This window comes from Leptosomus discolor, chromosome 10 (genome assembly GCF_034619465.1).
Source record: "Leptosomus discolor isolate bLepDis1 chromosome 10, bLepDis1.hap2, whole genome shotgun sequence".
NCBI classification, from domain to species: Eukaryota; Metazoa; Chordata; class Aves; order Leptosomiformes; family Leptosomidae; genus Leptosomus; species Leptosomus discolor.
The window spans coordinates 15,600,847-15,618,581 of NC_141400.1; the positions used below are offsets into that span (position 1 = coordinate 15,600,847).

At 47.7% G+C, this 17,735-nt stretch overlaps 1 protein-coding gene across 1 annotated transcript in view; it reads left to right on the forward strand.

The window, feature by feature from the left end:
- Window positions 1–17,735, forward strand: part of MGAT4B (alpha-1,3-mannosyl-glycoprotein 4-beta-N-acetylglucosaminyltransferase B) — a 50,665-nt gene continuing 32,930 nt past the window's right edge. The window contains exon 1 of the mRNA XM_086470881.1: window positions 1–97. Coding sequence (XP_086327007.1) covers window positions 1–97 — 97 coding nt within the window. The remainder of the gene's footprint in view (window positions 98–17,735) is intronic.

A 17,735-nucleotide genomic window follows, 5' to 3' on the forward strand; every position in this document is an offset into this window, starting at 1 on the left:
ATGAGGCTCCGCAGCGGCACGGCGCTCACGCTGCTGCTCGGTTGCCTGTGCGCCCTGCTCTCGCTCTCCTGGTACGGCGCCTTCGGCGGGCACAAAGGTAAGGGGGGCTCGGCCGCCTCCGCCCTGGGAGCCTCGGGCCCGGCCGCGGCCCCGCCGGCGGGGCCGGAGGTGGATGCTCCGGGAGCCGGGCCCGGCTGGAGCCTGGGGGGTCCGGTGGGATGCGAGGCCGGGGGGGCATCCTGGGGGACCCGGGGGATGCTGCCCGGCAGGATCCTGCTGGAGCCTCAGGGGTCCGGACCGGGCGGGATCCTGTGCGCCTCTGGCCCCGCGGGACCCCCAGCCCCAGCGGGACCCCGGTGCGGGTGTGCCCGTGCCCGGCAGGGCGGGAGGGGCCCGGGGGTCCCTGCTCGTCCCCGGGACGCGCTGCGGCCTGGAGCGCCCGCGGGGGGCTGCGGGGGGGACGGGCGGGATGTCGTCCGGGTCGGGGTGCGGTGGGCTTCGCTTCGGTGATGGGCTGCTTCGCACCCCCGTGTTTATGGTGCAAGCCTTCGTGGGCGGTGGGAACCACGCAGTTTAAACCCTCGTGGGGAAGGGGCGACGCCAGCAACTGGGGGAACCCCTGGGCTGGGTGGGTCTGTGGGTAAACTGGAGATGAGGGGAGATCTGAGGAGCCCTGCCCTCCCCACACCGCACACGGCTCTTGCGACTCGATGCCGAGTCCAGTAACTGAAGTGCGTGTGGGATGGGTGCGAGTGCTGCCGGCTCCGGCGCTTAAATATCGGTGCTGGTTTTGCACCGAGTAGGCGGGTGCAAAGCAGGGGTGCAGGGCCCCGTCCCGTCGAGGCGGCGGGGGAATCCCGCAGAGGTATCACAGAGATGCTCGCCGCTGGTTTTGCCTGACAACGTAATAGTTGCTTTCCCCTGTCCTGTCACTCACTAAGGCAGCGCACTGGATTTATCCTGGCTGGAGGACAATTCTGGTAGTTGCTTCTGAATTGTGTATCTGTCTCGTGTCTGGGCGTGCAACTTCTCACGCCTGTGCTAGTCGACTAGCTCAGCTCTTCCAGTTCCTGCAATTTTAGAGGTCACTGAAGGCGGGCGGTCCGGCCATCCAGCCCTTGACCCTCTCTTCCCACTCGCCCTGTAAGCATCTCTCCCCACTACAGATGAGAAGCAGTTTTTGCTCAGCGTAAGATGTGACTTGATGGCTTTGCGGTCCCGCAGCACACCATGTGCAGTCACCAGGCACAGCTTGTGCGTGGTGCAAGGCCAGTGTCAGGGCTGGGGCCTCTGGGAACAGGGGAGGGTTTTTTTGGCTCCAACGGGCAGGATGACACAAGCCCATATAGGTGCCCGTCCAGCCCAGCTCCTTCCCTGGCAGCAGGGCAGGAGCGCCTGGGACATGCTGTCTTCTGGCAGCTCGGATGTCTGACGGGCGGCTGCTTGGACTCCTCTGCCTCGTTCATCAGCTGAAAGGCTCTCCTGTCCTGCTGCTAACGTGATTTAAATCCCACCAGGATGGCAGGCGTTTGTCACGCAGGGGTACCACCGATGGATCCGTTGGCTTCTGCTGGTGGGATTTTTAACTGGACAAAAGGTTTGCACATCCAAGTGGTGGTGTATGTGCTTTCAGCCAGAAATGCTAGACTGTGGTAAGCTGTGCAGAGACAGAGGAGCGCTCTGAGAGCTGCTTTCTTGTGGTTACCGCTGAGCAGTTGCTTTGCTCGTAGCTCCTTCTCATAACTGAAGTGAAACCAGCGTGCGGTGCTGCACAGGCTCCGAGCAGTCGCTCCTGGTTTCTGAAGCAGGGTGACCAGCCCTGTTAGGTAGTCTGTGCCATTTGGACTGTGTCGTCTATTGACTCAATTTTGGTTTTTAACAAGTAGCTTTTCCCCATTGCTAATTCAAGTGCCAAAATAATAACCTTGGGTAGCACCGTCCCTGTCCTTCTTGGTAGGACCCTCCCCAGGATATGCTTTTTCCTCCAACAGCAACAGATTGTTGCTTGCAAACAGCGATCGCTGCAAGAGGTCACGAATAACACAGGTCGGGCTGTGTCAGCACAGCAGGTTTCCGACTATTATGGTCATTTACGTATCAGGCTATTACTCAATACAGAGCTAGAGAAGACCTTGAGAGGTCATTCAACCCATCTCCTGCCCCTACACAGGATCGGTGATAACCAACCCCTTCCTGACAGATGTTTATCGTATTCACTCTTAAAAACCTCTGATGACAGAGATGCCTAAGCTCCCCAGACAATCTCTTTGACATTTAGCAGCCCTGCCATTAGATTTTTTGTACAGTCTGAACAGAAACGTCTTTTCCTTTAGTTTGGTTTCATGATTGCTCTTCTTTTTCCGTTTATTTGGCACAGGCAGAAAAGTTCCTTCGTTCTTTGCAGGAGCCTGTTAGAAATTTAGGAGTTGCTACCGTGTCTCCCCTTAGTCCCTGCTCATATAGATTAAACCACGCTGGTCCCTTTGGTCATTCTTCTTAGGTCAGGTGTTCTTGGTCTGTAGTTGTTCTTGTTACTCTCTTCTGGACCATCATCCTTCATGAAGAGAGATGCTTAACCTGCCATACAGGACTGAAGTCGCTGCCTTATTTTTGCTCAGAAGAGTGAGGGATTACTTCAGGTCTTTTGCATACAATGATCCTGTTTATACATCTCGGTGTGTTTGCTTTTTACTTTTGCCACAGATGACTCTTATTTAATTTTTTTTTTGTCCCATCAGCCCTTCAGCCATTCTTCTCCAGAGCTTTTCCTGCCTTTCATTCCTCATCTTATATTTGCCTGGTTAATTATTCTTACCAAATCACATTACCTCACGCTTGTCCTTGTTGAACAGTGTCCTTTTATTTTCCCAGACCGCTTCTTCTAAAGTGTCAGGATTGTTTTGAATTCTGATCTTGTCGTCCCACGTGCTTGCAGTCCCTCTCAGCTTGGTGTAGCCTTCGAAGGCCATCAGCATGTTTCCTCTGCCGTCGGCCAAGTCGTGGGTGAAAACACCAAGCGGCATCAGATCTGGGATGGGTTCTCCTGCAGCCTGCTTTGGTAAGGTCCTCCCAGTCTGTGCTCAAAGAGCAACGACCTGTTCTCTGGTGGACTTCCCAGCAGCTGTGCACCCACCTTCAGGTGGTTTGGTCCAGCCCATGCGTCCCTAGCTGTGTGATGGGGATGTCCCGTGAGACACTATCAGAGGTCTCTCTGAAATCTTCGTTTCTTCTCCCCTCCCTACAAGTCCTGGTACCCTGTCACAGAAAGAAATATGGTAGATTTGATGTGATTTGTTCTCGATAAACAGGTTAGCTCTTCCTTAAGTCCTCCTTGTCTTCTAAATACTTCAACTGAAGTTAAGCTGATTATTCCATTATTTCCTGGATCCTCTTGATCCCCATCCCCTTATTTTTCAAAGACAGGCTTTGTGTTAGCCAGTCCTCTGTAATATCAGCCATCCCCTGTGAGTAGCTGGAGACAATTTCCAGTGATCCTGAGCTCCTCATATCATTGCATTCTGGGGAAGGCTGGCAAAGTGTCCGCATTGCCTCCAATGGGGAATAAAATGATGTTAAAACACGTGTAAAGCATCACAGAGCCTGCTTGTCTTCCCGCTCTGTGTTGGGAGGACAAAACAATTAGTTGAAAGAAAATAAACCAGGTCAAACCAGCTCTAGAGCTGCTTTCCTGTGACCGACGCAGGGCTTGTTTACCTGCTAATGGTGTTTTGCCGTGCTGTGATTATTAGCAAAGTTTTGACCTGCAAAACCAGATGCTGCCTCTTTCCAATTATAAATGAGGTTTGAAATAGTCTGCTGGAGTAGGAAGAGAAGGGCAGCCTCAAATGGCACAACCAGTCACCCAGACGGCCGGTGTCCAGCATCACGGGGTGGTTCAGAGGTGGACCACATGCTGTGCATCATGGTGGTGGGTGTCTTGGCCAAGGTTTAGTTCTGTCTTTGCTGATATTTGGTTTAAGTATGGCTTAACTTTCAAAAACCAGTAGCTGCCTTGGAAGAAGCTATTCTGTAACCTGCTGTCATGAGGTAGACCTGCAGGGTTTGACTGTGGAGGGGGACCTGCAGTCAGAGGATCAAGCCTTGGGGAAGACACGGGCAGGCTCAGGCATTAGTGTGTCCAATGTGGGGATTACAGGGGCTGTTTTACTGAGGGCTCAGTAATACCAAGAAGCTTTCATGACTTTAGATAAATTACAGATAACAGAGGTACAGAGGGGATGAAGGCAAACAATTTAACCTACCTGCAATTAAGTTGTGGGTTTTTTTCATTCCAATGATGAAAACTCTTCAGTTCTCATCGATAGTGTTTGCTCTCATCTTGACTGACCAACCAGCCATGTACCATCTTTGTAGCCCTTCTCTTTGCTCCTTGCAGCCTACCCCAGAGCCATAAATGCTGCAGTATATTTGGGGTTTAAGTGTTCCGTTGTTTTTTCTATTGCATAGGAAATTCTAAACCTTGTATGAACCTTTAAGGAGACTCACGACGTGCTGCCCCTTGGAAATGCTGTTTTGAAGTTGGGATTGCACCTCCACGGTGTGGCTGCATAGCTCAGGGTGGGCTCTGTACCCACGCTGCCTGTGCGGGCTTCACCTGGCAGGTTTTATCCTCCCCAAATTTTCATGATTTCTAGTTACCCAGTAGCAGCCAGCTCCAGGTTTCCGTTGTAAAACCACACCTGCAGGCACCTCCGTACCTGTAGATTTGCCTGTGAAGTGGCGTGGCTCTTTCCATAGTGGCTTCACACCCCTCAGATCAGTTTTGATTGTGTGGTATTTTGGATGCTCATCCTATGGGAACTGGTCTTCCCATGGGCGTTGTGAAAGTGTTTTGGAATAGCTGTGCAGAGCTCCTTGAAGAACTTGCCGCTCGCATCCCGGGTGGGTATCTCTGTGCAGGTCTGAGCACAGGGTCTCTCCCTTGACTTACCAACGTGGTGGGGAGAGGGGTGCTGGGGTGCTGCTGACTGCGAGGCACCGGCTGCAGCGTGGACATTGCTCCGGTGCCTGTTGCAGCGGGGCAGGCTCAGGCAGCAGGTCTGTAAAGAACTACAGCTCGTTTGGTGCTGTGCACGGTGGGGTGCTCCGCTCGCTCGGGGTGTCCTTTGTGGGAAGCAGACTTTGTCCTGGAGGGAAGTTCCTCTGAGCGTGTTTACAAAGTCGTCTTATATAATGCATAAGAGCCGTGAACGCTAATCCGCTCTAGGAGCAGCAGAGTCAAAGCTTGTGATACCGCTAAATACGAGCCGTATCTTGCGGCATGCGGGGGTTCCCACTGCTTTTTCATTGCTGTTAGCTGCACCAGCTTGACGTCACGTTGTTGTAGTTCCTTTGAGGTCTTGGGAACAGGCTGCAGCTGGACCACTGCGAGTGAAAGCTCTGGTCTGAGCTGGGCTGGTTTCACGGCAACCCTTGGAAGCATTTACCGGGAGGAGAGATGGTGGCAGAGACCCAGCCTGTGCATCTGATGGCTGAGGAGGTGCAGGCGGGGACCTGGCTGAGGAATTGTAGAGTTTGGGATCTGTCATTAAAATGCATGGGGAATAAAAAGATGTGCAGGAGCATTTCTGAGAGCCTTTACTTGGCCCATGTGGTGCTCAGCAGATGTGTGGAATTGGCGGCCGGAATGCAGCAGCATTTATAAAATTATCCTGCATATGATTTGACCGAATTCATCCCAAGTGCGAGTGACATCATACAATCTGTTGATATGCATTTACCAAAATAAATCTTTCGTTGTCTGGAGTCACCTGTATTCCTGTTTTTACTTCTTTGCTGGTTTTGTTGGGTCTTTAAGTGGAGCTCTTGACTTGTACTGCGTGCGTGCTTGCCCGTTGCTGCTCCAGCGATAAGAGTTGCAGTTGTGTGATGGAATTGAAGTTACTGGAAGTGGAGACGTGGATTTGGGTCCCTGCCATGCCATATCCCTCCCAGTCTTGGGAAAGTCAGTCGGCTGGTTTCATGCCTCAGTTCCCATCTGCTCTCTGGGGACAGTGACCTCTCTTGTCACAGGGGTTCGGAGGACACAGCCTTGTTTCTGTGATGGCAGGGTCTGTGTCAGTGCGTGGGAGAGGAGCAGGCAGAGCAGGTTAACATTCCCCTTCCCTCCCCCCAGCTACATCAAGTACTTCTCTTGATTTACTTCTCTAACAGAACAAAACCCGTTCTCATTTGTGATTCCCTTTGATTCGTCTAAAACAAATAATTGATTTGTGCTTATATCCTGAATGTGCATTGATTATTCACTTAGTGTTTAATGTAAAACACATCTATAGCTGGCTAGTTTAAGTGAAGCTGCCAGTCATCTCTAGAAAGCTTCGAAGCCTGCTAAGTGATGGAGAAATTGCTTCAGTGATAGATGGGCAAGGCTGCTAGCTGACTACTGCAGCTGGGCTTGGGTTTTCCCCTGTCTCCCTGTTCACAGAACCCAAAGCAGTCACCAAAATAGCCATTTCTCAGTTCATGGCGTGAAGAAACACAAACAAATATCCATCCTGGGGCACCCGGCTCAGCACGGGCATCCACAGCCACCGGGCGCTTTGCAGGAAACCTTTGCAGAGGTAGGGCCGGGCCACCTATCTAAAAGTGTTTGGAGACGAAGCTTTATGTTTCATGTGAAGATTTTCTGTATCGTTATCATGCCAATTCTGATGTTGATGTTGTATTTTTCACGAGACAAAGCCCAAGAGATCAGGAGGGCTTGGTGGGTGAAGAGGGTTGCTGCAGTGACAGAAATCACTGGTCAAAATAAAGGATTATGGAAACTATTAAAATGAACTAAGGGCTTCAGCAGGGGGTGGCAGGTTAATACTGTTAGGAGGAGAGGCTTTTTGGGGAGTGCTGATCAAGCATCTGCTTAACAGCTTCAGGGAGAGGATTGTTGTCTTTGATGGAGAGAATTTTTCCTGCCTTTTTTATTTGAATTCAAGTGTGGGGGGCTTTTTATTCAGCGATGCCCTTCTTGGGTTTGTTTTGACCTCACGTCAGGCTTCTCTTGCAAAGCGAGAAAATCTGGGAGGGGCAGATTTCTATTTTAAATCACCTCTTTCTGTGTTAATTGTGGCATTGGCCGCTTCTCCTTCTGTTTTTGTCCTGGTGTCAAGTCACACTCGGGTCTCCAGGATCCATGCATTAGCATGGACACATCTCTGAGGCACAGAGGCGGCTCTGTAACTCCATCTTCTCCACTGCCTGCCCCTGCCTTAGAGTGACTCCCCTAATATTTAAATATTCCTGCCCTCTTGTGTTATGTGCAGGATAAATACTTGCCTAAAGGTTAATCTGTATTTTGAAGTGACTAGACACGTTTGTGCAAGATGTTTTCATTTCTGCTTATATTAAAGTGGACAGCAGTAGCATTAAAATGTAAAGCATTAGGCTTTAAAGAAGCTTCTGTGCAGAAATTAATCTCCACCTGTCTTTTATTTTCATTACGAGTTTTGTTGCATTGCAGTGTCCATTTACTTGTAACTGTAATTGTCGCACTGGTGCTTTAGGACTTCTTGATAGTGGGATGGATGCTGAACTGGGGGAAGAGCACAGTGTTGGCTTGGGTCAGTGCTGCTACCTGGTCCACACCTATTCCTCAGTGAGTTTTTAGACCATCCTGATCACATTTGCAAGACTGCCTTAGAGCGCGTAGGTTTTTCTTCTCTCCCTGTGATGGCTTTCTGGAAATAAGGTTTAACCTGGAGACCCTTTTTTGTCGCTCACAACTTGTAGGCACTCTGCAATAAATCCTCTATGTATTGTCATTGCTCTGAGGAATTTCATGGCTTAGGTAGGAGGTCTGTGGTACCAAAAAACTTGTGTAGCCTTCAAAAGCCCTTGTAAATAATGAAAGAAACACTTCCAATACTGAGATATGAGCTACTTAAGTTGTGTGTAATAGCACTGCATGTTTGTACAGCCTGTTCTAGCGAAAGCGTAGTAGCAACCCTAACCCTGCCGGTACCAAGAGCTTTGTATAGAAGAAGCTGGAGAAGTTTTCTGAGTGAGGACTAAATTGCTGTATTCCTTCCCAAAATACGGGTGCTCAGGGGAGCATAGCTGCTGTGTGGTGTCCCCATGTCATGTCCCCAATGCTGGATGTGAAGAGCAAGATCAATATTTGACTGTATGGGTTGTCTGGTGGATGGATGGACCTGGACAGTGTTGGACTCTCTCAGACTCAACCCCTGCCACAGACAAGTACCTGTCAAATGAATTATTCAGTTAATGCTGACGAAAGCGGTGTGGTGGTCTCTCCTCCCTCCTCTCTGTGCCCAGACTCTGATCTTTTGCTTTTATTTGATCTTGCCTTTCGTGTTTCAACTATTCATTTTTCATGCCATCTCTCATTGTGCTCTTTCCGGAGCTGACTTTGATATCTTTTGTCTTTGTCTTCGATTTCCCTTTGTTTCCTCCCTTCCTTCTTCCTTTGATGTTGCAGAAAATGACCAGGATGGATGTCTTCTCACACGTCTCTCCCTCTCTTAATCTTGTCCAGTTTAAGTTATCCACCATTCCAGGAACTTTACCAGATGCTCACCTAATAGTGTGGCTTCGTTAATTCCAAGCAATGATTTTAGGTAGAAGCTGGGAAAGGTTGGGCTGCCCAGGGAGGAGGTGGTGCTGGTCCTTGCACCGGGTGTCAGGGGTTGCTCAGTCCCTCCAGGTCCCAGGAATGGTGGCGAGGCAGGGTGCAGCCCCCCAGGAAAAACCTTCTTGGTTCCATAGCAGGGATGTGCCATGGGGATGCTCGCACGGGCACTGAGTGTGGGTGGCTGGCGCTGCCGGGTGGTGAGAGCTCCTCCCGCACCTCACGGATGGAGCTTGAACTAAATTGAAGGCAAAGCAAGAATCGTGTTTAAAAGCAGATTAATTTGCTGACTTTGGGGAGCGAGAGATATTTAGGAAAAAAATTGGAAATGCAAATCCTAGCTGAGCTCAAACTTCGTCATTTGACGGCTGAAATTCTCTGCTTTGTCGTGCCAGTGAATCTCCATGAAACGTATTTTCCCCGAGCTAAAGAGCTGACCTGGGTGGGGAAAGTAAGTACCCAGAATGGTGGATGAGCATAATTAGGACATGGATTGTGGGTTGGCTCCGTATAGATCAGTTTATGTTTCGTTAATGTCTGGTTCCACCCTGTCTGTCTGGTTTATTAGATTAATTTATTACTTTCTGAAAGTGCCTCTCCAGTGAGCTAAAATATCTATTTACTGGAAGTATTTGGTTACCATGAAAAAGTATATTTGGCTTGTGTTTGGCAAATATTAACTACTTTCTTCTGTTTCTTTTGCAATTTAATTGTCTATTTATCTTGGGTATTGATTGCTGAAGGCCTTGGTAATTATTTGCTGATTTTGGAAAGAATGATTTTAAAGGCTCAGATTACTTTTGTAATATTAATCATTACCTTGGTGTGCTTGCCTGAAAGGATGGGTTCTCTCTGACGGCTCCAGTTGCAATGTGGACATTTACTATCTGAAAGTATGCTGCTGTCTTAAAATAACAAGATGGTTGCTGGCGTTTTGTTGCTGAAACGAAGCAGTTATTTGCAGAGACTCAAACCTGGCAGTTGCAATTAGCTCACAAATTTGCTGTTCCTGTTGGCGGGAGGAGTGGCCAGATTCTGAAGCCAAATAAAAAGATAGTTTTTATTTACTTTCTGCTGTTTCACTCTTTCCAAATCAATTTCATGCTGTACTGATCTCAACTCTGGTGCAGGGTTGGTGGGGCAATGGGCTGCCTCTCTCCAGCGGCAGCACGGCAGCAACGCAGCTTTGCTTTGCGGGAGAGAAGCAATACTCTGAAAGGGTGTTACACTTGCAAGTAAATGCGCTGCTGTGCAGTGGCACATCTTGCTTTGGGGGAAGGTGAGAAATTGGAAAGTCTCTGCTGGGAGCTGAGTAATTGGCACCTGCTATTATTGTGTCCCTCCTCCCTCTTTTAATAACTTGTTTATAAACATAACTCTCCTACAGAGCTCGTTACGCAGCCATAAAGCATGCTTTTTTAAAAAATAGATGCATTCTTATTCATGTCAGGTCTGAATACCTACCTCCTTATGTTTCTGTAAGGAGGAAGGATAATTTTTGTGTCGTCCAGGCATCTTCACTCACTGCTGGGCAGACTCGTGGATGCCCATGGGGAGATGAGCTGTGTCCTCGCCACACCTGGAAGGAGATGTAATTCTTCCATGGGTACACACCCCGGCAGGCAGTTAGAGTGGCTGGGAGGGGAGTTTTGTCTTCTTGTTGTTTTAGGCCTTGAAGCAAGGGATCGTGTTGGCTGTTTGAATGATGTTGGCTTTATCTCCATCAGAGCTTGCATAGTGACATATATTACTAGAGAGCACAAAACGCGACGTTTAGCATACGCCCCTGGGTTCTCTAGTGCAGTGAATCCTACTTCTTTCTCTTGCATCAAGTGATTTGTTTAATTGGTTTTAACACTTACATCCTTGCTCTTTTATTAGTGGATTGTGGCACAAAAGGAAGCTGGGAGCATTTTTGGATCCTGTCCTGGGTAATTTGATGACTAAATCTCATTGAGCTTCATCTCTGTGCAGGTGCAGTAGTGCATCTCCTGCAGGGGATGTGCTGGGAAGAGCATCTCCTCCTCCTCCCGAACACATACATGGGGAAGGAAGAGGAGGAGAGGGCAAAATCATGTCCGTGACAATTGTTCTCTGATTCTTTTCATCACCTTGCAGAACAAAAATGATAAAAGGAGCCTTAGAAAAAGAGGGCATTGCTGCAAGCCCCGGCAGGGATGTAATCTCTTTTCTTCATACCGAGGTATAAAGATAATTCCAATCGGGATTGAAACAGCGGATGGCAAATAATTCTTGAACAATCCGCTTATGGTGTTCCAGGATGCGAATGAAAACCACTAATGGGATAAAGAAGGATCTAGATAATTATCTCGGCTGCATTAGATCCTGTCCTTTCAGGAGAGTACTCTTGTGTGGACACTAATTTCATGTGTATGAAATGCTAAAGCTGACTAGACATTTTCAGAAGTTAGCTGATTCCAAAATAGCCATCATCACTCGGTGATCATCTATCTTTTATCTACCTGGTTGGTCCTAATAAATCTGATTTCTGGTCTGTGCTATTCTGTTTCCTTTTTTTCCCCTCCATACAGCAGGTTAAAGCTGCAACACATATTCTCTCCAGGGTGGATTTGAAATGTCCTTCATACTTTTCTTTTTTCATTTGGTCCGCTGTTTTGGGAGACTTCCTGGGGTTTTTTTCCCTTTTACAGCTGGTAATGTTGTTGTTTTAAGTCTGACGGAAGAGCTGCTTGCAATATTAAGGTATGCAAGATACTTTTTAATTTGATCCATTTTTTTTTGCCCCAGCAAGAGCTCTGCCTTGCAGTGCAGGGGAAGGCACTGTGCTCCAAAATAAATCCAGTTGTACAGTCAGTTAATGAGGCTCTTGTTGTAGGATCTTTGCTGCCTTTGTGTTTGAACCTAAGGGATACCCCATGGATGAAGTGGAGGGTCGCAGGAAGAGAAAGGAACTGTTTTGTATTGACAGCAACTGTGACATTTGGATGGCATCGGATCAGTTAACAGCATTCAGAGATCTGCGTTACAGGATTTCTGTTCTCTACGACCCCGTGGTCAGAAGAAATCTGCTGTTTGGAGGTATGGGTGACGGAAATGCACTTCCAAGGAGCGGCTGGTTCTTCATTATCCCCCATCAGCTGCAGGCAGCTGCATTTGCCAGCTGTCAGAGAGTCAATTCTCTCCAGCCTCGCACTAAGCGAACTGAGGCACGCCTGAACCGGCCGCAGCATCCTTCAGTGAACCAGGCTGTGCATCTGACAACGGGAGCCAGGTCTGGGGACTTCACCTGAGACAGCTGCCCATGAGCCATCCTCCAGCTGGAAGAGGAGGATGGGCAGTCAGCATCATCCCTCTGCACACTGGAGGACAGATGCTGTGCATGGCTGTCTGGTTGGGGAAAGACTCCATCATTCACCGCGTGGAGGGTGCCCAAATGTAGTTTGTGAGCAGTAGGCCCTCTCGAATCACAAGGTTCCCGTCTTTTCTTGCTGGCATGGCAGTACAGTTTTGGAAGTACAGAAGGGCTTTTGCCCTAAAACTGCCAACATGCTGCAAGAGGAGTCTGGTGAGGTCTGGCAGTTGACCCCTAAAAATCGATCAACTGCTGTGTAAGGCAAGATATCCATCTTATCTCTGAGAACACCAGCCCTCCTACATGCTCTTGACTTCCACAGAGATCCTAATGAGGATTTTTACCTGGTTCTTGGTATCACTGCATGCCCTTTGAATGAACTACTTGCTAAGAAATCTCATTACTTGCTCCTCGTTAAAGGTGTCTGGTTAGCTGAGTTGCTAGTTGAAGTCTCCTTTCCTGAGCCCTGTGCTGTGATCAAGTGGTACCTGGAACTGTTATGCCAAGTGTTACCTCCATAGAGGATAATAAACTATCTCCTGCCAGCTCCTGCTTGGGCGAGTTGTACCCAGAGAGAAACGGTGTGTTTTTCTGGATGTCTGCAGAGCTCTCTGTCTGTGCACTGTTCAAATCACTTGAGAAAGGCAAATATTTCACATCTCTTTGGAAATATGTCAAGACAGCAGCAGATCACTTAGCCTGAGTGCTGTTGTCTGGGCTGTGGTTCATAACTTCTAAAATGCAGGTCAAGAAGTATTGCTGCAATAGTTAAAGGTCAGGCAAAATGACAACCTTTAGCCCTTCATAGCAGCTGTGGGCATCAAATGAGGTGTTTTATTGCTGGGATTGAAACTTCAAGCACTCATTTGTTGTTCCAGAGCACTAGTTAATTATTCTTAAAGCCTTCAAACCAAAGGTGGTCATTTCGGCAGCTACCCCTGATGGTGACCCCATGGTGCTCAGAAGCCCCAGCTGAGAGGAGGATCCTCTCTCGTGTGCCCTGAACGTGCTGGGTGCATGGGGGAGCCTTCCACATAGCTTCACCATGAAAGGCTTGGCTAGGAGAAGTGGGTCCGTGAAGGTGAGGCAGTCATCAATGGCAGAATTGGCCATTTGAGGTCCACATCTACTCATCTGCATCATTTGGTGACCAAGATTGCTGCAGTGCCAGGGATGAGTGAAGGGGGGGGTCATTTGTATCAGACTTACAGATTGGGTGGAGAGGAGGAAAGGGGAGGCTGTTGGCAAGATAAGGCTCGTAGGTGGGTAGAAATTGGGTTGCCAAACAGTGCAGAAAAGGTCAAGAACTTCTTTTGTCTGCTGGTGTGTTACGTAGCACATGGGTGAGAAGGTGTGGGTTTATTTGTACGTGCACTCTGTTTGGCTTCCAGGAGAAGTCCTTATCTCTTCTCCTGCTGCCAGCTTCCTCTGAGTTGCCTTCTTTCCCTCTGCTCTGCCTACATTTCTGGCTGTGATTTCCATTATTTATAGTATTCCTTTTCCCCTTAAACTACTCCGCTGTGTGTGCGCTGTTTAAGCAGCTGTCACTTCCCAAGCCCATTCCGCTGATGGGTGAAGAGACGATCCCAGTGCGTACAACTCGTTAAGAGCATTTCAGGGCTCTTCAGCGTGGGCAACAATGTGAATGTAAAATTGCAACTGGGGCTCATCTTATAGAAGGTTTTGATTGCGGCTGGTGAAATAATGATCTGTGTATTAATGTAGAGTAACGGGAGGGAGCTGCCGAGGGGAGAGGAGGAAGAGTTTTGCAGAGGAGCACGCCCCCTTTTTTGGCAAAACTTAAGCAGCCTAAAACTAGAGGCATATTCTCCTCTCGGTTACATCAGTGTGCATTCGGAAGAACCTCATTAAAATAATTTAATTTCTTTTTGACACAGGCTGGTGCCACAGAGAGGGGAGTCCTGGGTGGTGGGGAAGTGCAGGCTTACTGGTCTGGTCTGAATTCCAAGCTGAGGCCGGGAGAGGCAAATTTAGCTGTTGGCTTTAGTACTCCCTCATTTTTACCTCTGCAGTGTCGAGCTTGGAGAATAAGCAGAAAATGTTTAAATCCCTTTCTTCATTGCTGCCATGTCCAAACTAAATTAACTCTCATCCGAAGGAAGCCTGTGCTGTAGGAAACATCTGCCATGGTCCAAATTGTGTTTGAGGTCAGAATTAAAATGTATGTAACTGTTCAGTGGTGAGCAATGAATACACAAATCCTGCTCTTTGCCAACAGTTGTTTGTGAGACATGATTTGTACGCTTCCCTTGTACCTGTGCGGTTACACGAATGTGTTACTGGAATACGAACCAGCACAATGTGTCTCAGGAAATAATGATTATAAGGTGAAGCAGCTTGCTAGAATGTCAAATTATTTCTTATTTCAAGCTTACGTACATTTGTTTATTTATTTGTCTTTTACGAGTGGTGTTTCTGGAGTGTACTAGTAATTGATGTGAGGATGTAATTGTATTCACAGTGCATCTGTTTCAGGGGGCAATATTTATGTGTGATGGCTGCTCTGTGAAATATTTGTTCTCCTCTTGGCTCCTCTGTCCAATGAGTTGACGTAAGCTCTCAGGGAAAGTACGAACAATTTTTGGAGCTGTTCTAGATGTAGTCCTTACAGATTTTCTGATTGTGTAACTGCAAAGAGCTTTTGAAAAGATAGAACAAGTCTCAAGTATAGAGTGGCCAGGGAGAGGCTGGTGCTTTGCTGTATTTGATGAGCTTTCAGTTTGCTGAATTACGAAAAACTAAAGCTCCCATTTTATGGAGTATTGTCTGAGGACTGGGACTCTTGGGGTGTATTTGAGTGCCTAGGCTTCCTTCTGGCTTCTTTTGGGTAAAGACCATTCAAGGTGAAAAAATTGTTCAAGTTCTTTAAATTGTGTCCTGTCTTTCAGCAGGAATTGCAGAGATAATTGTGAAATAAACTGAGGAGCGACTGACAAAAATGAGTAAGGTAGAAGTTTGAGCAGGACTTAGTGGTGTGTGCTGATGCCGTATTCCTGGTGCATGGTGGCAAACGTTGGTACCACATGTATTTCAGAGGTTAGCTACATGATAGTGCCAAATTCCTGATGGATTGACGGATGTTTTGGTTCAGAGTGACAGCTCCCGAGGCCCCAGAGCAGCAGGGTGAGGGTGGTGGCAGTGGACTCCTAGACATGGAAGTGGGTTGATGAAAAGCAAAGCCCTCCACAAAGTTGGCTGGGTATCATCCAGCCCACTTCACCGGTGGGAAGTCAAGGCACAGGAGGGGGGTCGCAACCTGCAAGACGCATAAATCCCTTTGAAGCCTTCCTCTGACCATCCCTCCTGCAGCCCCTCAAACACAGAAGCCATGTCTACAGAAGGATGGGTTTGCATTTCTCTGCTGGCAGGTTTGCTAGCAGAGGAATGGCATTTATTGCGTTGCTCCAGGAGGTCTACGCTTGTACTGGGCTGGAAAGTCTGCAGGGCTCAGGGCAGGGACCTTGAGCTCTGCAGTAGCTTCTGGGAGGACAGCCAGAGAAAGCACCCACGCTGCAGCATCTCGCCCTGCTCAGCTGTATCTTCTTCAGCAAGACGCCAATGCTAGACAAAATACGTGTGTGGGGAGGCAGACGGTGCCAAAGCAGCTCCAGGAAAGCAGCAGTTGGCCATTAATTTGCTCGGAGGTTGGGTCGGGTGGGTTGATTCTGCCATTGTGGAAACCCAGGCAGATGAAAGGGCAGGAGGACAGGGGTGGTAGGTCACACTAGAGTCTGCTGTCGGTGCAGAAGAGAGGGAGATTTTTATGTTTTCTGGCGCCTCTTTTCCTACTTTAGAAAAAGCTTCTTTTTTATGTGCCTTTGTAAATGCTTTATAGCCCGAGAGCTGTGACTTTGAATAGTTCCTTGGAAACTGATGGTGAATTTTGACCACATACAGCCAGTGTCTTCAAGTTCCTGAGGATTTTGCTCTCAGTTTGTGATGTGGTTTTTTACTGCATTTAAATGAGTGATTTTATATAACTTCTGAGTATTGGCAGGCTTGCAATCACTTTCTCCCCCTTTTTTTTTTCTTCTCTTTAAGGCTGGTTTTTCTAAGGGACTGAAGCTATGTCCTTCTTCCCAACAGGTTTCAAACTCCTAGTCTTACTTTAGCCCAGTTGGGCCATGGGATGGAAATCTCGGAGGTGATTTTGAATCCTCTAGTTACTTTCGAAGGTAGCCAGGAGGGCAGAAGATAGAAGGTCTGTGGGTGGCTTTGCTGGAGAATAGTATGAACTCCTTCGTCAGGCGTGGGTGAATCAGTACAGAAGGTGTTATCTTCATAAAGCCCCAGCCATGAGAAATGCTTTAATGAAAGCTTTTGGTTGAGTATGGGACTCCCAGATGTTGGGTACCTCCGCAGGGAGGAATGTGGTGGGGTGGCCGTGGCCACCACTGTTCTCTGCAGCGGTCAACAGCTCAGCTGATCCCTTATGGAGTCCTGCCAAGTGCAAAAAACAAACATGACCGACACTGTTTTTTCCTTCTCACACCTCTAGCAAGAGTTAGTAGTAACCACAGAAAGAAAATAATCATTTTCTTGGTTTTTTCTATAATGGCTGCATCCATTTTGGTATTCCTACCTATGGCTAATGCCTCATTCTCTAATTTTCATTGCTCTGACTGCTTTGTTTTTCTTCATTGCAATCAAGATAATGCAGTACAATATTGCACTAAGAATTTCAGCTATTCAATTACCTTTCAGAAGTTGACTTAATTGGCTCTTTAAGCGATAGCTCTCTATTGTGTGCAATCAGCACGACTCAAGGAGGGAGCAGGAAGAGGATAAGGACTTTGTTTCTAATCAATAAATAAAGCTCTTTGAAATAATACTGCTTGCCATTTGTATCACCGGTTAAATTACGCCGAAGATGATAGTCTGCGCGTTCCTTGCGGAGCACGGCTATAACAGAGCAATAAGCCTTTGCTATCAGCAAGCTTGTGAACTATTTTACTTTGTGTTTCCAGCAAATCCAGTTCTCCCCTTGGATTTTTTTTTTTCCTCCCAAGTATTACAGAGAAAAAAACAAAATAGAACTGCTGCAGAGCCTGGCACAGATGGTTTAGGAAAGTCTAATATGTAATGACTAATCATTTATTTTGCACCTCATAAAGTATGCAAATGAATGTGATACCTGATGATAAATAATTCAAAATGGAGATGCAAGGCAAGAGGAGATTGTAGACAGAATAAATATAGAGTAAACCAACTTTAAAAGAATAAGCAAACTCAAAAGCTTAAGCTCTCCTTCAAGCTACGACCCATAGAAACAGCTGCTGCGTGGTGCAGGTTTGCCTTCAGTCCTTGACTCTAAGGGACCTTGGGCCAGCAGGATTCCTAGAGTTTGCAGTCAGGATTTGGCCAAAGCTACAAATGTCGGGAGCTGCCAACTTTGCATAGCTCTGTGGCACCTCAGGTCATCACTGAGCTTGTTCCTGCCTTGGTTTAGGCAGCAGGAAAGCTTTGCCAAGCGAGGATTTCTCTTAGAAATACCTATTTTTTTCCTAGTTAGAGTGGGGTAAAAGTGATTGGCTCTTCATACTTTTTTTAAAGCTGAAACTACTAATCATAATTGGTGATTTAGTCCTAATTAATAATATTTTTGGTCCAGAAAGGTCTTCTGGAGATTGCAAGAGGCACAAGGCTGGAAGCCACCCTCAGTCCCCTTACACGGGCAGTGCTGCCACTGCCTGGGACAATTGCAGTTCCTGTCACCACAGTCCCTTCCCTGAATCCATCCCCTTCCCAGCTGCAGGGGTAGGTGAGAACTGCAGGGGC